The sequence below is a fragment of the Schistocerca piceifrons genome, chromosome 1, assembly GCF_021461385.2.
Source record: "Schistocerca piceifrons isolate TAMUIC-IGC-003096 chromosome 1, iqSchPice1.1, whole genome shotgun sequence".
Classification (NCBI taxonomy): Eukaryota; Metazoa; Arthropoda; class Insecta; order Orthoptera; family Acrididae; genus Schistocerca; species Schistocerca piceifrons.
The window spans coordinates 598,549,304-598,575,110 of record NC_060138.1 but is presented as its reverse complement, the minus strand read 5'-3'; the positions used below and the strand labels follow the sequence as shown (position 1 = coordinate 598,575,110).

Sequence of the window (25,807 nt, the reverse complement as noted above, 5' to 3'; positions counted from 1 at the left end):
TCAAAATGAAAGTGATGTAAATGATAGGATGGGTTATATTCTGATAGATTTACACATCCTGACAAGGGTGTTAGGTGAATGTGTGTGTGTTGAAAAATATGTGGAGGGCCAGTTAGTTTACATGAAGACATGGACTAGCCAGAAAACTTATCATTAACTGCGCCAGTTGCGAATATACTCATTCGTTTTGGAATTCTGATAAGTGTAAGGATAATTATTTTGAAGTAAATGTCAGGTGTTTTTATCGATTGAGAGCTATTAGCAAAGGACACACTGCAGCAGAAACAATGTGTGCCATGATGAATATGCCACGCCCAACTTGTCAAATCGACAAGTATGCCGGATTTATTGGAGCTGCTGTGGAATCTGTTGCATGTGAGTCAATGAAGCGTTCTGCAAACGAAGCTGTTGAAATAAATGATGATATGACTGACATACCAGTAGCTTTTGATGGCATTTGGCAGAAGTGCGGCTACAGTTAGGAGAATTCTGTTGCTGCAGTAACTAGTGTGGATACTGGAAAGGTAATAGATTTCCAGATTTTAACCAAACATCGTTGTAAGTGTAAATCAGATATCAAGAAGGGCATATCTGTGACAGAAATTATGAAGGAATTATTGAGGACTCTGCAACTATTGAAATTTTTGGTCAATCTATGAACGAAAGGGGAGTGTGTTACACTAAGTTCTTAGATGATGGAAACTCAAAAGCATATAACAGTGTAGTAGCCGCTCAGCCTTATGGTGGGACGATTATCAAAAAAACTGGAAAGTATTGGTCATGTCCAGAAGAGGATGGGCACCTGGCTGACGAAGCTGAAACAACGTTTGAGAGACAAGAAACTTCCTGATGGTAAAACCATAAGATTCAGGCTGACAGACAAAATGATTGATGAACTACAGAAGTATTATGGGATGGCCATTAAAAATAATACTAAGGATTTGTTGAAAATGAAGCAGGTAGTATGGGCTACCTTCTTCCACAGACTGTCAACTGATGAAAAACCAGTATACCACCTTTGCCCTCCTGGACCTGATTCATGGTGCATTTACTACAATGTCCAGTACTCAAACAGTTCATACAGCCATAAAACATTCCGTCCCAGCAGCAGTCATAGATATCATAAAACCTATTTGCAGAGACCTGGCAAATCCTGAATTACTGAAGAAGTGTCTGCAATGTCAGACTTAAAATCCCAATGAGTCGTTCAATAATCTGATATGGAACTCGCTTACCAAAAAATGTTTTTGTTTGAATGAAGACACTAAAGTGGGGGGGGGGGGAGGGGGGTTCAGTGATGCTGTTATTGCTTTTAATGATGGAAACATTGGGAGGGTGAAAGTGCTACAGCATGTGGGAATTAATCCTGGAGCAAACTGCATCAGAGAACTTGAACGGATGGACAAGGTTCGCATTGATAAAGCGGAATACGCAGCACAGTTGGCCACTAAGGAGTCCAGAAAGAAAAAACAGATGAAAAAACTTTGATAAAGATCAAGAGGATGATATACAGTAAGGTGCAGGGTGCTTCTGAGTGACTAAAAATAAAAAATTAAGCATATATTAAATGAGTTATAGTCTTTTGAAACTTTAGAAGCGGTTCCTGAAAATTTACGTTTTCTGTTGCATTTTTCCCTAAATCTCAGCAAGCACTACGAGCAGAGTATTCAAATAACATACATACCCTGAGTCTACTGAACTAAAAGAAGAACATCAAGTTATGTATAACTAAAGTTATTTATGATAACGTACAAAAAAGTACACAACATTTTAATATAGATAGATAATATAAGCGATAGATAATATAAAATATTTCATATGTCCCGTGAAACAGCAACAGTGACCCGCATATTTGATGAACTTTTCGATTGTGTTGCCACCGAATGTGTTGATCCGCGCAAATTTTCGCCTCGAATTGCCAAAAGATTTCTCTATCGCGTACTGTACCCAATGTGAGCAAAGCAAGATTTGCATTGGACCTCTGCTGCAATACCATTTTCCAGATAGAATCAAAGCGGGATACTAAGAATGCAGCTGTATGTTGTACAGGTGTCGTATGTCATTGTGTGGGATGGAAAGGCCTGCACTTGATCGGTCGGTACAGGGACGGTTAATGCTGTTCGTGGATGACGTCGGAGTTGTCATCCAATGATGTCCCATATGTGCTCGATTAGAGACAGATGTGATGATCGAGCAGGCCAAAGCAACATACAGACATTCTATGGAGCATGTTGGATTACAACAACGGTATGTGGGCGAGCGTTATCCTGTTGGAAAACAGCTGTTCATGAATGTCAGCACGACAATTCGAATCACCAGATTAATATTCAAATATGCAGTCATGGTGCGTGAGATAACCACGAGAGTGATCTTGCTGTCATACGAAATGGCCCACCAGACCAGGTGTGGGTCCACTGTGTCTAGCACGCAGACAGGTTATTTGGATGCCCTCAACCAGCCTCCTTCTAACCAACACATCACCATAACTGGCACCGAGGCAGAAAACTCAACTGACTTCCATTCTGCCTCCCAACGATGTATCGTTTGACGCCACTGAAACAGCAAACAGCGGTGGTTTGTGGTCAGTGGAATGCACGCTGCAGGGCGTCTGGCTCGGAGTTTACGTCTACGTCTACGTGATTACTCTGTTATTCACATTAAAGTGCCTGGCAGAGGGTTCAATGAACCACCTTCAAGATGTCTCTCTACCGTTCCACTCTCGAACGGTACGAGGGAAAAACGAGCACTTAAATTTTTCTGTGCGAGCCCTGATTTCTCTTATTTTATCGTGATGATCATTTCTCTCTATGTAGGTGGATGCCAACAGAACGTTTTCGCAATCGGAGGAGAAAACTGGTGATTGAAATTTCATGAGAAGACCCCGTCTCAACGAAAAACGCCTTTGTTTTAATGATTGCCACTCCAATTCATGTATCATGTCTGTGACACTATCTCCCCTATTTCACGATAATACAAAACGAGCTGCCCTTCTTTGTACTTTTTCAATGTCATCCGTCAGTTCCACCTGATGCGGATCCCACACCGCACAGCAATACTCCAGAATAGGGCGGACAAGCGTGGTGTAAGCAGTCTCTTTAGTAGACCTGTTGCACCTTCTAAGTGTTCTCCAATGAATCGCAGACTTTGGTTTGCTCTACCCACAATATTATCTATGTGATCGTTCCAATTTAGGTTATTTGTAATTGTAATCCCTAAGTATTTAGTTGAATTTACAGCCTTCAGATTTGTGTGACTTATCGCGTAAATGAAATTTAGCTGATTTCTTTTAGTACGCAGGTGAATAACTTCACACTTTTCCTCATTCACGGTGAATTGCCACTTACTGCACCATACAGATATCTTACCTAAATCATTTCGCAAGTCGTTTTGATCATCTGATGACTTTACAAGACGGTAAATGACAGCATCATCTTCAGGCAATCTAAGACGGCTACTCACATTGTCTGTCCCCTATGCCGTTACTATAGATCAGGAACAATAGAGGGCCTATAACACTTCCTTGCGGAACGCCGGATATTACTTCTGTTTTACTCGATGACTTTCCATTTATTGCTACGAACTGTGGCCTTTCTGACAGGAAATCACGAATCCAGTCGCACAACTGCGGCAATATTCCGTAGGCACGCAGTTTGGTTAGAAGACACTTGTGAGGAACGGTGTCGAAAGTTGTCCTTGACGTAGCCGATTTCTAAGAGTTCGTTGTGTCACTGTGGTGCCAACTGGTGCACAAATTGCTGCTGCAGAAGCAGCACGATGTGCCAGAGCTATACGCCGAACACTATGGTCTTCCCTCTCGGTAGTGCCACGTAGCCTTCTGGAGCCCGGTCTTCTTGCGACCGTACATTCTCGTCATCACCGTGCCAGCAATCGTGTACAGTTGCTACATTCCTCCCAAGTCTTGCTGCAATATCGCAAAAACGACATCCAATTTTTCATAGCTCTTTAACACGACCTCATTCAAACTCACTGAAATGGTGGTAATGTCGTCTTAAAGCGATTCAAGACTAACATCAAATCACCACGCTCTGTCTCAAATGTAACTAACTCTCACGATCGTTACAGCAAGTATTGAAAGCAAACGTGATCTGCATCCTCTTAGTGGCGGTACTAGCGACACACTTAAGCGACTGGCCCTAAATTTGAATAGACACCCTCTTTCAGATGTAGAAATACGCCTACAAACTTTCGTTTTTATTTTATTTATTTTTATTTACACGTCAAGTTCCGTAGGACCAAATTGAGAAGCAAATCTCCACGGTCATGGAACGTGTCAGTACATGAAATTGCAACATAAAAGTAATAACAGACAGAAATAAATGATTATTATCCGAAAAAAGTTAGTCCATAAGTTTAAGTAAACGCAATCAACAATACAATAAGCATCAGCTTAATTTTTCAAGGAACTCCTCAACTGAATAGAAGGAGTGACCCATGAGGAAACTCTTCACTTTCGATTTGAAAGCGAGTGAATTACTGCTAAGATTTTTGAAGTCGAGTGGTAGCTTATTGAAAATGGATGCAGCAGTATACTTCACACCTATTTGCACAAGAGTTAAGGAAGTCCGATCCAAATGCAGGTTTGATTCCTGCCGAGTCTTAACCGAGTGAAAGCTGCTTATTCTTGGGAATAAGCTAATATTGTTAACAAGAAATGACAGTAAGGAATATATACATTGAGAAGCTAATGTCAAAATACCCAGACTCGTGAACAGATGTCGAGATGTCGACAAAAGGTTCATGAACTTACACCATTTATTGTCCGGACTGCCTGTTTGTAAGCAAAAATATCCTTTTAGAATGGGAAGAGTTACCCCAAAATATAATACCATACGACATAAGGGAATGAAAATAAGCAAAGTACACTAATTCTCGTGCCGAACGATCACTCACGTCAGATACCGTTCGAATAATAAAAATGGCAGTATTAAGTCTTTGAACAATATCCTGAACGTGAGCTTTCCATGAGAGCTTACTACCTATCTGAATACCTAGAAATTTAAACTGCTCAGTTTCACTAATACTATGTCCGATTTGTGAAATTAAAACGTCAGGTTTTGTTGAATTGTGTGTTATAAACTGTAAAAACTGAGTCTTACTGTGATTTAGCGTTAGTTTATTTTCTACAAGCTATGAACTTAGTTCATGTACTCCACTACTTGAAACCGAGCCAATGTTGCACACAACATTCTTTACTGCCAAGCTAATGTCATCAGCGAACACAAATATTTTAGAGTTCCCTGTAATAGTAGAGGGCATATCATTTATATAAATAAGGAGCAGGAGTGGCCCCAGCACTGATCCCTGGGGCACCCCCCACTTGACAGTACTCCACTCAGACCCAACATCAAAGCCGTTATCAACACTGTGAATTTTTGCTGCCTGTCGTTAAAGTAAGAGGTGAACCAATTGTGAGCTACTCCCCATATTCCGTAATGGTCCAACTTCTGGAGCAATATTTTGTGATTAACACAATCAAATGCCTTAGTTAAATCAAAAAATATTCCAAGCGTTTGAAACCTTTTGTTTAGGCCATCCAGTATCTCACAGAGAAAAGAGAATATAGCATTTTCAGTTGTTAAACGACTTCTAAAGCCGGACTGTACATTTAATAGCAAATCGTGTGATATGAAATGATCAATTTTCCTTAAATACACAGCCTTTTCAACAACTTTTGCAAACACTGATCGCATAGAAATAGGTATAAAATTACCTACATTATCCCTTTCTACCTTTTTATAAAGCGGCTTTACTACTGAGTACTTTAATAGCTCAGGAAACTGAATATTCCTAAAGGAAAAATTACAAATATGGCTAAATACAGGGCTGACATGTAGAGCACAGTACTTTAATATTCTGCTAGACACTCCATCATAACCATGAGAGTCCTTAGTCTTCAGTGATTTAATTATTGACTCAATCTCCCTCTTGTCTGTATCAGAGAGGAGTATTTCAGACACCAGTCTCGGAAAGGCATTTGCCGAGAAAAATTATACGATTTCCTGTAGAAACTAAATTTTTTATCTCGTACAACTCCTTCTTGGCGTTGCGGTTTTTGTCCGTCATTGTACAACCGATACCTTGCTGACTCGATCGCTTCGAAGTAGAGAGTTTATCCTCAAAGCCAACTGAAAATAAGAGGTGGAAAAGAAAAACTTACCCATCCCGTGTCTTCTTGAAAGGGAGGCAGGTTCTGCGGTTCGAGGTCTCCGTGGGCAAACGCGATGAGCCACCAGAGGAGCGCGAAGCCCAGCCACGTGAGGAAGAAGCTCAGCGACAGCAGCAGCAGCAGCCAGCGCCACGGCAGGTCCACTATCGTCGTGAACACGTCCTGCGGCAAGTCAGCGGCCAGTCAGCGTCCTCGTATCTCCACACAGAGAAGGTCAGTGGCACACAGTTAAAGAGAGGTTTACAGCTTCGGTCTTCAATGACGCAAAATCCATTACAGAAATGCGACGAACTTGCTGGAGTAGTGCAGAAATTGCATCTCTCTAAAAACATTCCTCTTTCCGAAGCACGTCGCAGCCCAAACCACCTGCTCCTGACAAAATTCACTGGACATAATTACAGATTTCAGTTTCATGCACCTTACAATCAAAAGTTAATCCCAGCGTCTTTCTCATGATTTCTCTAACAGTTAAAGTTTTTTCGAACACAGAGTCCCAAAATTTAATTGAGACGTACGATGTGAAATTTCAAGCTGAATTGTTTAAAAGCTAATTTTTTTTTCCTTTCGGTACCAACAATATGGTCCCCTGTAAGTTTATACACTACTGGCCATTAAAATTGCTACACCAAGAAGAAATGCAGATGATAAACGGGTATTCATTGGACAAATATATTATACTAGAACTGACATGTGATTACATTTTCACGCAGTTTGGCTGCATAGATCCTGAGAAATCAGTACCCAGAACAACCACCTCTGGCCGTAATAACGGCCTTGATACGCCTGGGCATTGAGTCAGAGCTTGGATGGCATGTACAGGTACAGCTGCCCATGCAGCTTCAACATGATACCACAGTTCATCAAGAGTAGTGACTGGCATATTGTGATGAGCCAATTGCTTGGTCACCATTGACCAGACGTTTTCAATTGGTGAGAGATCTGGAGAATGTGCTGGCCAGGGCAGCAGTCGAACATTTTCTGTATCCAGAAAGGCCCGTACAGGACCTGCAACATGCGGTCGTGCATTATGCTGCTGAAATGTAGGGTTTCGCAGGTATCGAATGAACGGTGGAGCCGCGGGTCGTAACACATATTAAATGTAACGTCCATAGCTCAAAGTACCGTCATTGCGAACAAGAGGTGACCGAGATGTGTAACCAATGGCACCCCATACCATCACGCCGGGTGATACGGCAGGATGGCGATGACGAATACACGCTTCCAATGTGCGTCCATCTTGATGTCGCCAAACACGGATGCGACCATCATGATGCTGTAAACATAACCTGGATTCATCCGAAGAAATGACGTTTTGCTATACGTGCACCCACGTACGTCGTTGCGTACACCATCACAGCCGCTCCTGCCTGTGATGCAGCGTCAACGGTTACCGCAGCAATGGTCTCCGAGCTGATAGTCCATGCTGCTGCAAACGTCGTCGAACTGTTCGTGCAGATGGTTGTTGTCTTGCAAACGTCCCCATCTGTTCACTCAGGGATCGAGACGTGGCTGCACGATCCGTTACAGCCATGCAGATAAGATGCCTGTCATCTCGACTGCTAGTGATACGAGGCCGTTGGGATCCAGCACGGCGTTCCATATTACCTTCCTCAACCCACCGATTCCATATTCTGCTAACAGTCATTGGATCTCGACCAACGCGAGCAGCAGTGTCGTGATACGATAAACCGCAATCACAATAGGCTACAATCCGACCTTTATCAAAGTCGGAAATTTATGGTACGCATTTCTCCTCCTTACGCGAGGCATCACAACAACGTTTCACCAGGCAACGCCGGTCAACTGCTGTTTGTGTATGAGAAATCGGTTGGAAACTTTCCTCGTGTCAGCACGTTGTAGGTGTCACCACCAGCGCCAACCTTGTGTGAATACTCTGAAAAGCTAATCATTTGCATATCACAGCATTTTCTTCCTGTCGGTTAAATTTCGCGTCTGTAGCACGTCATCTTAGTGGTGTAACACTTTTAATGGCCAGTCGTGTGGTATTGCAGTGATACTGGGTGATCTTCGTCGTATGTTATTAATGATCGTTAATAACAGAGATTATGTGTGACAAGGGTGTGGCGTCGATAGTTACGATGCCACTACGTAGGTGCACACTCTCGTAAGTTGGCACTACGAGAGAAGACTAACTACACCGACCACAGCGCCTTCTGGCCGACGCTGTGGAGCTCAGCGAGTGCCCTCTTGATTTCGGCCCATTTAATCAAAAGCAGATGGCCTGGAAACATCGCTTCGACAACCGAGTGGGCTAGCTTGCTATTGAAACTTTGATTATACATGGACTACATCTTCACAACTACGTGCTCATCCTAGGCAAAGTTATGTATGCATTTGTTGTTTACTTGTGTTTTTTACTCTTGCCGCAGTGGATACACCGGTTCCCGTGGGATCACCGAGGTTAAGCGCTGTTGGGCGTGTCCGGCGCTGGGATGGGTAACCTTCCAGCCGCCATGCGCTGTCGCCATTTTTCGGGGTGCACTCAGCCTCGTGATGCCAATTGAGGGAGCTATGGAGCGGCTTCGGTCAAGAATACCATCTTACGACCGGGAGAAAAGTGTGCTGACCCCACGCCCCTCCTATCCGCACCCTCCACTGAGGATGACACGGCGGTCGGATGGTACCGGTAAGCCACTCGTGGCCTGAAGACGGAGTGCTTTTTTTGACTCTTGTAAAAGGTATTAGAGTTACATGCAGTACCGAAGTGCTTCACCTCTCCTGCTCCTACTCGCTTCCTTAACTCTCGGCCTGCATTACAGAAGCAGTTCACAGGAGCAAACTCACGCACCAGCTATCCATGTGGGGTACAAAAAAGGGCGTTTTTATTTCGTTAGTTATATGACAGCTGATGTTTCTCAACCGATACGGCATCGTACCCCTTCCGTTAAGCGTGAACCTGCAGAGCGAGGCGGTCCTTAGTCCCGAACACGAGGGAACAAGTTCCTGACAATTCAAACTATTTCAGCTGCAAACAATGCTGGTCCTGCGAAAACCAAAAATGCCACTGAATATGTTGATCCTCGCACATTTCCGCCTCTAATTGCTGTAAGACTTCTCTGTCGCGTACACAACATGAGCAAGGCAACATTTCCATTTTTCCATTGGAGTTCTGCTTGCAAATGATATCTGTTGCAACAATCATTTCCAGAGAGAGTCCGACCCGTATACTAAGAATGCGACAGTCCGTTGAAGTACCGAATGTTGCGCCACATTTTGCTGCAGAATTTATTTCATCGCAGTGAGTGGTAGGATAAATTTCACCGTTGAGCTTCGGTAGATTCGAGCGTATTCGCCAAGAGGAAAGACATCGGAACTGATGAACCATTATGTTAAAATGATTTAGAAAATTGTTCTGGTTTAGCTGCCTATTGGACTATCATGGACAATATTTATCTTCTCATGTGCGTAGTCTAGTTAAAAAGCCGCCTACTGTTCTACAGCACTTGGTTAAACTCAGGACACCGGCAGTGAAGAAGACGTTACAGAATATTGATCTTGTGAGACGAAATTTCCAAGTAGAATTGTTTTTAGAATTTTGTCTCTCTCGTAAGGAGAGACAGAGTAGTCGAAATCAGCATAAAAGCAGGGTTCCTACGAAAGTAATAAGCAACGTTTCAAGCATACATGCATCGAATTTATTATAAAAGTAGTAGATACATATAAGAAATAAACAGTCATGGTGGAATTACAAAGTTTCCTTCATAACACAAGTAACAAAGTAAGGCGTTTGCATTTCCTGGATGGAAACTGGTACAAAGACACTCATTGTCCTGTTGTGTCTGCACTGTTAGGACTTTGTCCAACCTCCGTTCTTCATAATTACCTCAAAAATTCTCTTCGGCGTTGATTTTGTTAGGATTTGCAGTTCTTGTAGTGAAATTGTTGCCCACTCTTCTCATAACGTTCTTTTCAGCTCATATATGGTCTGAAATTGCCTGCCATTGCGATAAACACGTCTTGCAAGTATCCCCCAAAGGTTTCCCATGGGGTTCAAATCCAGGCTATGTGCAGGCTAGGACAAGACACCAATATCTTCATCTTCAAAACACTTTGTTGTACCATGAACGTGCACAGATGTCTTGTCTTATTGAAAAATTAGAATTTCGTCCCCTAGGTCCTCATGCATTCTGATCCATGCTGTCTCAGTACCTTTTAAGGTAGCGTCATAATTTTGCCCCTTAACATACTATTTTAAATATAGAAACGTATTCTACTCATCAAGCCAAGACGTTTGATAGCACACATGGCTTACTTCAAGTAAAGTGGTACTAACTTGAATAGTATGGAGAGTAATCATTCATCATTCATATATGGCCGACATGAACTCGATACTAACAAGCATTCCCTACTTTTCATTTAAATAGTCACGTAATATCGCAATCACTTTGAACTGAAGTTGACGCAGGTAGTTCCCAGCCTTCAAAAGAAGTAGAACATGGAATGCATTTCAAGAGGAGCCATAAAAAAAAGCCGACCCTTGCAGCGGGAACGTCGACACGATTATCTAACAATAAGCCATTAAGCGCGATTCTATCACTCACGCCTGGGTGGAACGGGAAGAAACATCTTAGCATAGAGGAGCAATACATCGAATTCACATTCAAGAAAAATGTTGAGTCCCACAAAATAAAGTTAACAGTGGGGCACAGAAGACTGGACAGAACACATGTAGAAAGACCACACCTGATGTCTGGAAAAGCTTCCAGGAAAGGAATACTTTCAGAATAATAACGGGTGGTCTTTGAAAACCGGGAAAAACATTGTCGCTTTGTTTCTTCTTTTCAAAACAGACCACAGTGGAATGCACTGCTATTTTCAACAAATATTCGCACACCACGTGATGAAAGTGTGGAGAACACAAGGTTGAACGTGGACAGTTCTTGTGTGGGTGGAGTCTGAGAGTATAGGAGCGAAACATGCCATAGGCCAGAAGGAAAATATTTTCCACCCCTCCCCCGCCCCCTCCCCAATACATTACTCAATTTTCGTTGGTCCAAAAGAAACGACGCAAGTCGTACCACAATCAGCATTGGGCGCTACGACTTGTGGTATGGCATGAACACAAGGTACTGTAGGGAGAACAAAAAAGATATACTGACTGGGGCTGTGGGTAGAAGGGAGAGAGATCTCTTCATACCAGGGCCGTGTATAGGTGGAACACTTCCTGTTCTGTTGGCCTAGAAGAGCTTCTTAGTGAACACTTGTGTTCACAGGGTTCGAAAATCTCGTAACATCTCCAGAGTGGAGATTAAGGATTTCGAACCGAGTTAGTTATGTTCTGCAGAACAATCAAACAGGGCAGAGGTGTACACGTCGCTAAGCCAGAGCGAGTGGACATTGCCAATAGTTTAGCTAGGGAAAAAACACAGTTTTTCGCCTCTCGGTTGATACAGTCAAGGTCAGGATTGTATCTAGGTGTACAGGTTCGCACAGCGTCGACGTGCCGCCGTCATAATATGCCACTGCCGACCACAGCAGCCGCCGATAAAGCATGGTAAATACGCGTTCGCTCAGGTGCTCAGTAAGGGAGGCACTAGATTGTGTGTGCACTTCAGTTCTATTGGAGATTGGAGTTGTGTTACGTATTTTCTTCTCATTCCCTCGTGTCCATGCTAGCCACGTATCGTGTGTGTGTCCATGGGGCTTAAAAGTCAAGAAATGTATTGGCAAATATGCGTTATTGTCCAGCTAAAATAGCATAGACAATAGGGAATACTGAAGTGGTGTGAGTGTAATATTTTTGAAGGTGAATTGTTTTGCGATCACTGTATTGTAAGTTACGCTAGGGGATCTTTTCTCATGTAGGTACGCTTTTGAAAGGTTGTTACATGTTCATGTTACTCACGATTAATTTAATTTACTTTGTCAGGATCTTCCAAATTGTAGAGGATTTTCCAATGTCACCAACTATACGCTTGAACCCAATGTGTATGGTGATTCTGTAATAAAAAGATTTACTACAGCTAGCAGTGGTTTGTGTATTCTAGAGTGGAGGCTATCCCTTCGTCACTGAAACACTTTAGGGCACGTACGACGGCTGTTATTCTGCTTTCTAATTGTGACATCATCTGGGATCTCCTTATTTAGCAGGTCCTGGGTTCATAGGCACTTTAGTTCTGTCAGATATCTCTGTGCATGGCATGTGGTAAGGACCAGTAATAATGACCGGGGGCAGGGGGGGGGGAGGGGGGGGGTTACGTTACACCAAAGCAATACGTGATTTGCCCCTACTGCAGAAGGCTGCCCAAATCATAACACTTCCACCAACAGAATTTCTGCTCATTCTTCCCTGCTGCTCTATTCTCAGATTGTGCCAGTCATACTGAACTGCATCTGGACCATCTAAAATTTCTTCTCATCACTGAAGATCACTTTTTCCCATTCTCAAGTCCATGACATATGTTTTTCAGCAAACTCCACTCTAACTTGTTTACGTTTGCGAGTCAGAGCAGGTGTCTGCAGTCGTTTCTTGAATGCAAGATGTTTGTCATTTGACAAAATTTGTGTCCACATCTGGCAATTACTGGCAACTGTAAATCAGCAACAATTTGCGCGAAAATAACCGTTTCGGTGTCTCAGAAAATTTTCTACTTTGCGCATATTTTCCGTTCTATCCATATCATGGGTACAATGTAGCGAAATCACAAATCGCTGTACCTGAACGCTTCAACTTCTTGATTATTTGACGACTGTAGAGCGCTGTCTCCTTCTCTAGACCGATTTTTCCTTTTTCACCACACGATAACTGTTTTCCAAGTAGTAGTGTGATAATCGTGGTTTTTGTACACAATACGCACTGTCACTTAATGGGGTCTCTTTCCTATCTGCAGGAAAGGCACATACGCACACACTAACACCGCACACAGCCGATTGCCCTTATATCGAGCTCCATCCTCTACCACTTGAATCGTTGATGTCTTGCTATATATTGTACTACTGACATCAAATGTGATACCATTTGACAGCGTTTGTCAGTATATTGGATCTGATGCTACTGCGTATACACTGTACACAGTTTTAATTTTCTGATAAATATTCATGCCTTTATACTACTGTAGTTGCTGTAATTAAGACAGTAATTGAGGACAAGGGTTGCAAGTGCTACTCTGAGGTGAAGAAGTTGGCACAGGAGAGGGTTTCGTGGCGGGCTGCATCAAACCAGTCACAAGACTGATGACAAAAAAATCCTCTGTTACAAAGTTTAAATGTGATTGGTATGAATTAGATGACTGTCCCTTGATATGCCCGTTAGTTATCAAGTAAGATCAACCAGCTGCTGGGGACCTAGAGACACCAGTAGCTAAATCATATTGGGTGGACAAGAGGCCCTCAACTTGAGGGAAGTTAGCCGTGAATAAGGACGGCAGTACACAACTGGGACCTCCCTGTTTGGCTCCTACGTATGTCTCGCATGAACTGTGTGTCTTATGTCACTCCTTTGGTTTGAGAGGAACGGACAGCTCCCTTGCGTCTCTTCGAGACTGATTTAAGCTACCAAGAGTGCAATCTTATGGCAGCTGGATATTTCAGACCATCCGCAATATCCAGGACAGTCCACCCCCCCCCCCCCCCCCCCCCGCCCCCCCCCCCGACCCCTGTCAATATTGAAACCACATCGCCTGTGTTCAGATCTGCAGATACTAAGAATCTGGAGTAGACTGTAGACCGAGGATCGATATTGGTTAGACCGACATTGGGTAGGTCTAACCAACACTGATCCTCAGTCTGCGGTCTACTCCCACTACACTGATCGTTCGGAGAAATTGGCTTCCACGTGTTTCGCAAGTGCCTGTGGCTAAACGTTCTGCTCTATTGCGGATTCAACTCTTTTCATGAGGTAAGTTTTTGGAGCTACTTTATGAGGCACAGGAGGTCACATTTAGCAAGAAGTGGTTTAAAGGCCGGTCGACAACGAGGTCAGCAGAGACGGAGTATGAGCTCGAATGGAGAAGAAAATTGACTGCATTCTTTTCAAGGGAACCATTCCATCATTTGTAGTTAGCGATTTAGGAAAACTACAGAAAAGAAAAAAAATGGATGGCAGGATTTGAATTCAAATACCGACCTCATAAATGTAAATGCAGTGCCTTAACCATTACGTCACTTCACTCGCAGTTATGGTTAGCAGGTAACCTCATGTCGACAGACGGATGATTGTCTGAAAACACTTTGGGCCAATTACACGAAACATGTTTAGGAACTAGCATAACAGCAAATCAACTGAGCACATTACTGTAGGGTCTTGATGATGTGACTCTTAATGTCTTATGCTAACCAGTTAGCCCAGTGATGACTACATGCTTGGAAAAATAATTCTTTCTCACGACATTCAAAAATGGTTCAAATGGCTCTGAGCACTATGGGACTCAACTGCTGTGGTTATCAGTCCCCTAGAACTTAGAACTACTTAAACCAAACTAACCTAAGGACATCAAACACATCCATGCCCGAGGCAGGATTCGAACCTGCGACCGTAGCAGTCGCACGGTTCCGGACTGCGCGCCTAGAACCGCGAGACCACCGCGGCCGGCCTCACGACATTATCAATTTCTTAATTGAATCCCTTTTCAGAGCAAAATTTTGTTGAAGGTCAACGTGTTGGGCACAAATTTGATAATAAATACGCAGAAATTAATCGGGCGGCTTCTCCTGTCTCCTACGCACTGCTGCACACAGGTAGTGTTTGTCACGCTTTACTTGTACCGGATTGCAACCTGTACATACATCAGCACATAACACGGTAGTCGTGAACAAAGCACCCAGGAAATAGGTACACTTAACTTTGGCTTCAAGAAGTCGAGATTCCACGTGTTACCACAGTTAATACTATTACGCAGTCCAAAATGCATAGTTATAAATTGTCTTGTAATATATTTATCAACAGATTTTTTTACTCCCCAAGACAGTACACCTAATTAAAAGATAACCATCCATCCACCCCGAAAAAAGTTCACCTTGAAATCTTATGTATTGAAGGAAATATTAACGCGAAAAGCATACGTCCTGGAAGGAAAACTACACTGATAAATAAATATAAATTCGGTAAATACCTTGGTATCCATCACTATTTCTTAGGCAATTGAAACGTGGTAATTCATAAAGGGAAACCATTTGCTTGCATCTCCCACGGTTCTTGAGATGTACTACATCGATCATTAATATACACACATCCAAAAAAGTTTTGCATCACCCCGGTTCCCAGAACTCCTGAAGATAGACGTTGACTGTGGATATTGTATCACAGACGCAGTCACTTTGAATGTTCAGAGATGTCACTAAACCCGCCCACAGGTGTAAAAAACCACGCATAGGCAGCGCCTATTAGACGGAGGTGGTCCGACACCCGGGCAGTTCCAGTCATTCTGCCAGGAAGGAGGTACACGGCTCGTGTTGTCTGAAGTTCTAGCACGCCTAGACGATCAATACCGCTGTTCGATCAAGTCCGCATTGTTACTTTGTGCCAGGAAGGGCTCTCAACAAGGGAAGTGTCCAGGCGTCTCGGAGTGAACCAAAGCGATGTTGTTTGGACATGGAGGAGATACAGAGAGACAGGAACTGTCGATGACTTGAATCGCTCAAGCCGCCCAAGTGCTACTATTACAGTTGATGACCGCTACCTACGGATTATGGTTCAGAGGAATCCTGACAGCAACGCCACCATCTTGAATAATGCTTTTCGTGCAGCCACAGGACGTCGTGTTACGATTCAAACTGTGCGTAAAAGGCTGCATGATGCCCAACTTCATTCCCTACGTCCATGGCGAGGTCCATCTTTGCAAACACGACACCATGGAGCGCAGGACAGATAGGCCCAGCAACATGCCGAATGGACCACTCAGGATTGGCATCACGTTCTCTTCATCGATGAGTGTCGCATATGCCTTCAATCAGACAATCGTCGGAGACGTGTTTGGAGGCAACCCGGTCAGACTGAACACCTTAGACACAATGCCCAGCAAGTGCAGCAACGTGGAGGTTCCCTGCTGTTTTGGGGTGGCACTATGTGGGGCCGACGTATGCCGCTGGTGGTCATGGAAGGCGCCGTAACGGCTGTACGATACGTGTATGCCACCTTCCGACCGATAGCGCAACCATATCGGCAGCATTTCGGCGAGGCATTCACCTTCATGGATGACATTTCGCGCCCCCATCGTGCACATCTTGTGAATGGCTTCCTTGAGGATAAAGACATCGCTTGGCTAGAGTGAGCAGCATGTTCTCCAGACATGAACCCTATCGAACATGCCTGGGATAGATTGAAAAGGGCTGTTTATGGACGACGTGACCCACCAAAAACTCTGAGGGATCTACGCCGAATCGCCGTTGAGGAGTGGGTCAATCTGGACCAACAGTGCCTTGATGAACTTGTGGAGAGTATGCCACGATGAATACAGGCGTGCATAAATGCAAGAGGACGTGTACTGGTCATTAGAGGTACTGGTGTGTACAGCAACCTGGACTACCACCTCTGAAGGTCTCGCTGTATGGAGGTACAACATGAAACGTGTGGTTTTCATGAGCAATAAAAAGGGTGGAAATGATTTTGATGTTGATCGCTATTTCAATTTTCTGTACAGGTTCCGGAAATCTCGGAACGGAGGTGATGCAAAACTTTTTTTTGATGTGTGTATGTGTAACAATGGAAAAAGGCAAAAACATGGAATATTAACGAACGTGGCTTTCGATACAGTGCATGGAGTGCTAATGAATATGCCTCTAGATATAATACATATACAAAATACATGCCTACTCTTATGGAACATGCTTCTGTAATTCCAAAAGTGTTATGATTGAATTTTTCGGTTGTAGATTTCTGTTAGTGTTAAACATTTGGCATGCCACGCTGAAGCGTTCAACAATAGTCAACTTTACTGCACTCCAGTGGACCGTGATAGAGTGACTCCATCAAGGAAATGTCTTGAGAAAAACGTTTGCAATACTTATCACTGACTGAACCTAGGTTGTAAGGACAGAACCCAAGGCGTGAGTCGAGAAGAAAAAGTTGAGGGACATATTGTAATCTAGCTGTCTGTACACACTAACACACTTCCGCATAACATTCGCAAAGAGATTTATAATTTCTAAGACCTTTCAAGGAAGTCATCTACGGCATACTTAAACAGTAACTATGCATGCCTTTCACCACAACTCAGTATATCTTGGAAGTGGCTGTCAGTAATGATCTTTCTTATTTGTAGAGCTATCAATACATTTTCTTTCACTTTCGCGTAACTCTTTAAACTTATTGCACATATGTTGAAAATCACCGGGGCTTTGCCTGCTGCCTTTATGTAATTCTCTATGAGCCCCATCTCTATAAATAGCGGTGGCAGTATAACTTTGTAACGCTCAATCAACGGCACGCGAACAAAGTTTTCATTGTTGGCTGCATTCTCTCTCTGCCCAGCCACTTCTTCCGGGCTGTATGGCTGTGGTCTATGGAACTCTTCTATCTCTGACGTTTCGTCCAAAGCAAAGTTGGACATCTTAGAGGGTGCTCCTGGTTGTGCTGAGTCTTGCCGACTGACGAGTCGTACGTCGAAGAACGGCCTAAATACCATGGAAACTGGGCGTGGTCTGGATTTCACGTGATAGCAGAGGTGAACCTTGTCAAGGATGAAATAGAACTATCGTTCATAGTACGTCAAAGATAAAAACTTCTCATCGATCCTGTAGCGCCACTGTCCATATATCGCTGAGTTTCATGGTTTCTTCTTTTCTGACATGAGTGGTGAATTTTGATAAAACCTACACATTTCATGTTGCCATATTAAAATCTAGTTCTTTTACCAAAACACAGTGGAGTTTACACAGTGTCGTAACACTACATGTTGTGCACACGCCATTACGAGAGAGCTGCGAGACAGTAGTTTATGAAGCGAGGAACTGAGAAAAAGTAACGTCAATATCTTATGAAAAAGCACATTCTCTGTACAAAATAAACGTGTAATGTCTTCGCTTATTTTTGTTCCAAAACTCATAGCATTTCTCGTCTCACCAGCTATCGATGGCCCTTAAAAATTAGATTCTTTCATTGCAAAGGTCTGTAGCTAGTGGAATAACACGGCAGGTAATCAAGCTTTGCATAATAACCATACGGAAAAATACTCTCCTCTTTGCGTGCTATCATTTTCTAAAATTTCATTTCGATATCGCAAACTGTTTATGAAATACGAGGAATGTTGTGGATGTTTCACACTGCCTTTACCGCTGGCGTGGCGCGATCCCAAATGAGTGTGCTATGTCAGGTCAATTTTTTCGAGAATGGTGACGGATAGAGACCTCCTCCCAAGTCTAAAGAAAAATTAAATATGTTACCTAACTTTCATAGGCAGAAACATATTGTGTAATATGCACCAAACGCAAAATCATAGCGAACCCTATTATTCATTGCAAATTTTGATTAATTTCTCGTAGTGTCTTACTTCCTCATAAATATCAAAATAACTATGACCATTAACAAAATGATGGGCACATCATAATCAACATGACATACAAAGATATAAATAAAACAAAAATGAAATTTATTTACCAAATGGTTTCCGTAAAACCGTTTGAGAAAGACGGCAGGTGCTGCACCTCGATTCTGTCATTGCCGACCAGCTGAAAGCTGGCAGACAGTCATCCTTCCCTTTTTGAACAAACGAATGTACTCAGCCCTCTGGACGAAAATTAGTCACTGCGCATGGGCCACCATATCATGCGCGGACTCTACGCGTAGCGCGGCAGTGGCCATGGCGCGCTGGCGTGTAGCGATGTTCGACAAAACTGTTGTAGTATTGAGGTTTCACATAATGCAGTCCTTCACTACATTCCGGATCTGTTCACTCTGAACTACCCCAGACGAGCCCTCATATATGACCATACTGGTTGTATCGGAATTTGCACGGGTTGTGGATAAGGAAATAAAATACAATATCTCTCATCAACTGGCCGAAAATCAAAGTTCTAGAGTGTTCACAAGCTCTGTATCAGCTTGGAGCCTCCATGTGCTACTGCCTGAAAAGATTTACCCACACATTACACGGCACAAACATTTCAGTGGCCCCTGTAAAGGTGGTTGGACTTGCAAGTTTGGCTACATTTCATCGACCTGACAGCCGCGTATAACACTGTCTGGCGACAGGGACTGATCTACAAGCTACTGTAGGTTGTACCAAGTCGAGAAATTGTGGATCTAATATCCAGCATGCTTAGTGAAAGGCAATTTGAAGTGTTTCTAGGCAGCTCTAAAAGCCACAAACTAAATAATGGACTACCGCAGGGATCTGTTTTAGCCCCCTCACTATTCAATTTATACATTAATGATTTACCAACCACAACATCAACTAAATTAATCTATGCTGATGACATCGCACTGGTAGCACAGAGCAGTAATTTCGAAGATGGTGAACGAATTCTTACGGAGAATCTGGAGAAGATGTCAACTTTCTTTAAGACCTGGAGATTGATCCCAAGCACATCAAAAACAGAAGTCTCTTGTTTCCATCTAGCGAATTGTGCTGCGAACTACAAGCCAGGAGTTATTCTCAATGGACAAACGTTGAGGTACAATCATTTCCAAAATATCTCGGAATCACACTGCCTGGGCTGGATCAGTTCACCAATGTGTGAATGTAATCAAGAAGAGCAGACAAACGTACATCTACTCCAACGCTGTCCACTTCATTCATACCCTGGAATTCCCGACGACTTGTTCACTCTCACACCCAGCTTAATTAACTGGTTGAAAAACACGGAACATAGAACCTTGAGCTACAAAGAGCACAGCACCAAGCTTTCTTATAAAGTTGCTGCAAGAACAACATACTACATAAGCTCAGTGGTACCAACCTGGGGAAACTCTGCTGACTGCGTTTAACTGGCATCAGTCTCGCGTACTCTGCAGCCGAGCGCTGTGCGCCTGTCTGGTTGGAAAGTGTACATGTGAAGATGGTAGACACAAAACTTAACGACACTATGCGCTGTATTACTGGTTCCATCAAATCAACCCCATGCCACTGGTTACCTGTACTGAGTCACATCCCTCCACCTCACTTAAGGCGGAAACAAGCTCTACTGAGGGAGGCCAAGAAAATCTCTGCATCACCCTCTCTACCACTGCACCAGAAATTCTGTCATCCGCCACAGCAACGATTGCGATCAAGAAGACCAGCAAGTGTTACTGCAGGACAACTCATTGCGGACGGTTTCGATCTAAATGAAAGCTAGAAGCATGAACTGTCAACAAAAACATTGGGAACAAGAGCCCAGCACCTTGATCCCACAAAGAAGCCAAAAGGTTTTGACCCACCGACGAACCTCTGGTGCTGCCTCAACAGGTTAAGGACTGCACATGGTTGTTGTAACTACTTCAGGTACAAATGGGGCTGGATCAGTTCACCAATGTGTGAATGTAATCAAGAAAAGCAGACAAATGTACATCTACTCCAACACTGTCCACTTCATTCATACCCTGGAATTCCCAACGACTTGTTCACTCTCACACCCAGCTTAATTAATTGGTTGAAAAACACGGACTTTAAGGTTTAATCTTGTCTTATATCATATGTATATTTATAAAATCACTCGTTTTGTATCAACTGCATATCGTATAAAATCAACATGCGATTAAATAAATCTATGGGGCGCCAACTCAAATTCACCGCAATGTTCCCAGTGTTCCACGAAAGTATTTAATATTTAACATAGATTTCAGAGCCCGACTGAGTTTCTTAAGATCTTCGAGGCAGCTGAATAAACTGCAGTTAATTACGTGAGTTACCTTTATAAAACCATTAAAGTTCCACAGTATCTTAAATTATAAATTTCACAAAGGCTACACACTGAAACCTGCTAAGTGTGGCTTGTATCACAAGCAACCCGAAAATAACGTGTCCATCAGATGACGAAAATTTTCTATGTCCGTAAGTAGGAACTCTGAATAGTTCTAATACACGAAATAGAGGCTATTTCACCGCTCATCAGGTAAATCTTTCTCGAAACACAGACTAAAACATCCTGACTGCCTCCAGCGCAATCCAAACATAGACTCCCCTCCAAAATGCCTCTGTTCACCAAGGAAACCTTGATCAAGCAGCACTGAAATCAGTTAAACTACTGAACATGAAAATTTTAGCCTTTCATACACATATGATACATCAAATCACACGGAAAATTTCATAGAAATATTACGCTGTTATCAGTTTCTTTGAATATCCATAATTTATCTATAAACATTAATTTCTATGATTTTCCTCCATTTTCTGATTTGTAAGTGTAAATATTAACAAACAATTTAAATTGTAGATTAAGTAATTTCTTATGCATTTAAAGTTTACAGTACTGCGGCTACTTTTAATGTTTCTCTATTTATTTAGTAAAAATAGCTGTTAATCCACTTTTCGGACTCTCATTTTAATATGTGTATAATTTCAATAAGTCTGCTATCACTCTCTCTAGAGCTCTACAGGGTGTATCCAAAGGCACTTCGTTTGTCGCAATCGCCTGTGGCGTTGCCGAGATCTTATTTTTTACAGTTCAGGAATTATTTACAACATTTAACTCACAATAAGTTATAAACTAATGCGGATACCGAAACACGTTTTCACATGCGTAATCGACCATATTTTCTGTTTCCAATGAGCCTACTTGTTCTTCAGTGATACGTACAGTTCAGCATTTATTAACTGTGGGGAAGCTTTAATTTTGCACCATACATGAAAAGCAGCCATGAGAAACGAGCAGCCGTTATGCTGCCCGACGAACGGGATTTCTCGATCACGCGGTAACCTTAGCGGCCGGTGGAAGTCCAGAAACACCACCACCTGTGGAGCATAGTGTGAAACTGGCCCTTCATTACTCCTGTCAACACCAGTATGACCCGATATTAGCACTTTTTGAATAGGCTGTCGTTTTACAAGTAACAGCAACAAATTAAATGCTTGCTAGCATTCGCCAAAGATGATGTCTATTCGCTGGACAAACCGAGTTTACGAAGTCAACTGTCAATGCTGATTGCAACGGAGAGACGACTTTCGGCGCAGATCCAGGGGATCAAGGAGGAGTGGGATCGAAGGGGGGCGGGGGGGGGGGGGAAATTGGTCACTTTTGTGAGTCCTCTGGTAGGACCGGGAAACGGCAGCAGGTTTAATGAGGGATGACAGAGAGACAAAGGCCCTTCAGTAAGGGGGAAAAGATTACAGAAACGCTGACTCTCCTAATCGTAGGTGTGAATGGCGGAAAGAAGCAGCTTTCTTCTCATTTATATGCTCACGTAGCCAAAGTATGTAGACCATTGTAGTGCTAAGTGAAATACTGACAATTGTGAGTGCGCACTTCGATTTTATATCCCGCTAATAAGTGTTTTTGCAACTTATGTGAAAGCTACGTCTAAGCATTAATGTAAACGAGTTACTGACATATTAAAACTTTTTATTGTTTGTATTATTAAATCCTAGACAGCTGTGGTATGTTAAAAGTACGTGTGACAGCAAGTAATATTTGGTATGGAGTGGAGACAAGAACTGCGACTGTGACCATCCTTCCCCTAGAAACCAAGCCTACCGTGCCTGATGATTTACCAGCAGGTAGCTACGAAAAGCAAGCGTCAGCTACAGGGCATTACAGTTAATCGACGTTGGTGAAACGCCGAAATGAAGGCAGGAAACACGTAGAGACCGAGGAGACTCGTGTGCTAGTTTGGTAGCCACTTACCTGTAAAAGAAAGTTTCGGATGGTAATCGGCAGATTCAAGTAGCACTTTAACATGAACTGCTAATGATGGCTACAGACATCCATCGACTTCATTGGCAGCAGTTGTCGGCCTTCGTATTGACTGCGTCGATGACATTACGCCTTCATACTTCCACTGAAGATACACAACGCAATGAGCCATATTAACTGTTACCAGGACCACGTGAAGTCTCTCATTACTTGTACGCGTCAGCTAGTAAAATGCTAGCATTCAGTATATTACAGTCAGTAGACTACAGCAGTTTCCCTTCTCTCATTTTTAGGCATTCAGGCGTATGACAGAATGTAGTAAGGCCCCGTTATGGGCATTATTGAGGCAGGACAGGTCGTTTTCAGAGTTCAAGAGTGAACGCTCCAGTTGCGTTACGTACGCTGCTGAAGGCCATTTGCAATAGCGGCCTGACTGTTGATTCATTGTTGTACCATATTACGCTGTCTACAACCGAGAAATTTTGTGTAGAAGATAACAAATGTGTTCCAGGTATATCTTTTTCCAAGGCATGGTGCTTACCCCAGCGTTTCCAGTTGCCAGAGTGGAGGACGGTGAGTGTATGGTGTAGAGCGGGGTTACAGACATGGACCAGTGTAACGACACGATCAAGTATTTTCCGTCTTTGCACAACACAGATCGAACAGCCGCTGTTTAGTTGCACACTGCTCTAACACTAGTAGTCTTAAGTGGAGTTGCAGAGGCAAAGCAATCCGAAAAGTTTCGATCTCCTCCATCGCATCCCCAGTGCATAAAGAAAGGGTAATTTTGCGCATTTGTGCTGCAGCAATCACTCGGACCAACAAATGCCAAACCTGTCACAGTCACGTAACGTATCGAACGGCCGCAGCTCCAGAGATTAGTTTCCATTCATGGTCTGCTCTGGTGCTGCGAGAGGACAGTCGGAGGGGTCACGTGATGGACGAGAGCGCCGTCGCAGCCGAGCTGTGGACAGGCGCAAGCGACGGTAGGCAGTCAGCTGCCGCGGTTGAGACAAGCAGCGTCTCCCGAAAGCCAGCGCAGTGCCCGTGGTCGTCGCCTGCGCCGCGCCGTCGACAGTCAGTGGAGGACAGTGCCGGCGCCCGAGGCTGGTGTCTCGGGTTGTGTTTGGAGACGGGCAGAGAAGTGAAGTCTGTGGCGGTACACTCCAGTTGCTGGAGTGGCACGAAGCAGCGAGTCTTCGGCGGAGCCAAGTCGAAGGAGCCTCGAAGACTGGCGTGTGCGGGACGATTGCCGGACGACACGACTGGTTGCGTGGTTGTCGCTGCAGGGTGGACAAACACGCGGCGGAGCAGTTGCTCTGTTTACCTAGCCAGCTGTACAGTAATTCCGAAGACAGGGAAGAAACGGCCTCTGCTGGTCGTAAGGAGCACTACCTGAGTGTTTTCACAACTGATGGCGTTAGCCTGATGGCTGTATGATTGAAGAGGTGCACGGTGTAGGGAGCGAACAGGTTTTGAGTGTAACGACTTGTAAAAGAACATTCCGTTGGAATTGCTCTAATCTTTAGGGGAAGTGGAAACCAAACGACTATACAAGTTGGTTTGTAGAATCTACGAGATTGGAGATATACCATTAGTGTCGGAAAAGTATCTCCCACACAATCCCGAAGATATCAAGGTTAGATAAGTATGAAAACTATCATACAATCAACTTAACAGCCCTTGCATCGAAGCTGTTGACAAGAATAATATACAGGAGGATGGAAAAGAAAACTGAGAACCTGTTAGATGACTATCAGTTTGACATTAGGAAAGGTGAAGGCACCAGAGAGGCAGCTCTGACGCTGCGCTTGATAATGGAAGCAATGTTTAATAAAAAATCAAGGTACGTTCACAAGATATGCCTACCTAGGAAAACTGTTCATGAAAGTAACGTAGTGTAAAAATGTTCGAAATTCTCAGAAAAATACGTGTAACGCTAGGGAAGGACTGGTGATATCAATTTCTTTCGGAGACCAAGAACGAAGTGTTTTACTTAAAAGGGCTATAAGACAGGAATGCAGTATTTCGCCACTGCTGTTCAGTCTGAACATCGAAGAAACAATGATAGATATAAAAGAAAGGTTCAAGAGTGAGATTCAGGGTGAAAGAATATCAACCCTAACATTCACTGATGACATTACCATGCTCACAGAAACCAAAAACGAAATACAGGCCTTGCTGAAGGCAATGATCGGTCTAACGAGTACAGAATATGGATGGAGATTGGGTAAACTGAAGAAAGACGAAAGTAGTGAAGTGCAGCAGAAATGAGATTAACGGAATACTTATCATCAAAACGGGCGACCAAGAAGTTGATGAAGTGAAAGAATTCTGCTACTTTTGAAGCAAAATAACAGATGACGGATGAAGCGGAAAGGATACAAAAAGCAGACTAACACAGACAAAGAGGGCATTCCTGGCCAAAAGAAGTGTAATAGTATTTAATATCGGCCTTGATTTGCGGAATAAGTTTCTATGAGTGAATGGCATTGAATAGAGATGAATCTTGGACTGTGAGAAAGCCGGTAAAAAACTGATTCAAAGTGTTTGAGATGTGGTGCCATAGAAGGATGTTGAAAATTAAGTGGACTGATAACAAATGAGGAGGTTCTCCACAGAACTGGCGAGGAGATGAACTGGTGAATACTGATAAGAAAAAGGGACAGGATGATTTGACACATGTGTTAAGACATTATGGAATAATTTCCATTGTACTAGATGGAGCTGTAGAGGGGAACTTTAGGGAAAGGCAGAGACTGGAATATATCCAATAAATAAGTGAGGATGCAGGGTGAAATTTCCACGCTGAGATGAAAAGATTGGACAGGAGAGGTTGCCGTGATGGGCAGTATCAGACCAGTCAGAAACTGATGACACAAAAAAAATGCAGAA

General features: G+C 43.2%; 1 protein-coding gene across 1 annotated transcript in view; it reads right to left on the bottom strand.

Annotated features, from left to right (window-relative positions):
- The window catches only part of LOC124802555 (ATP-sensitive inward rectifier potassium channel 12-like), a 153,044-nt gene that overhangs the window by 46,174 nt on the left and 81,063 nt on the right, over window positions 1-25,807 (bottom strand). Inside the window, exon 3 of the mRNA XM_047263425.1 lies at window positions 6,179-6,349. Coding sequence (XP_047119381.1) covers window positions 6,179-6,349 — 171 coding nt within the window. The remainder of the gene's footprint in view (window positions 1-6,178; window positions 6,350-25,807) is intronic.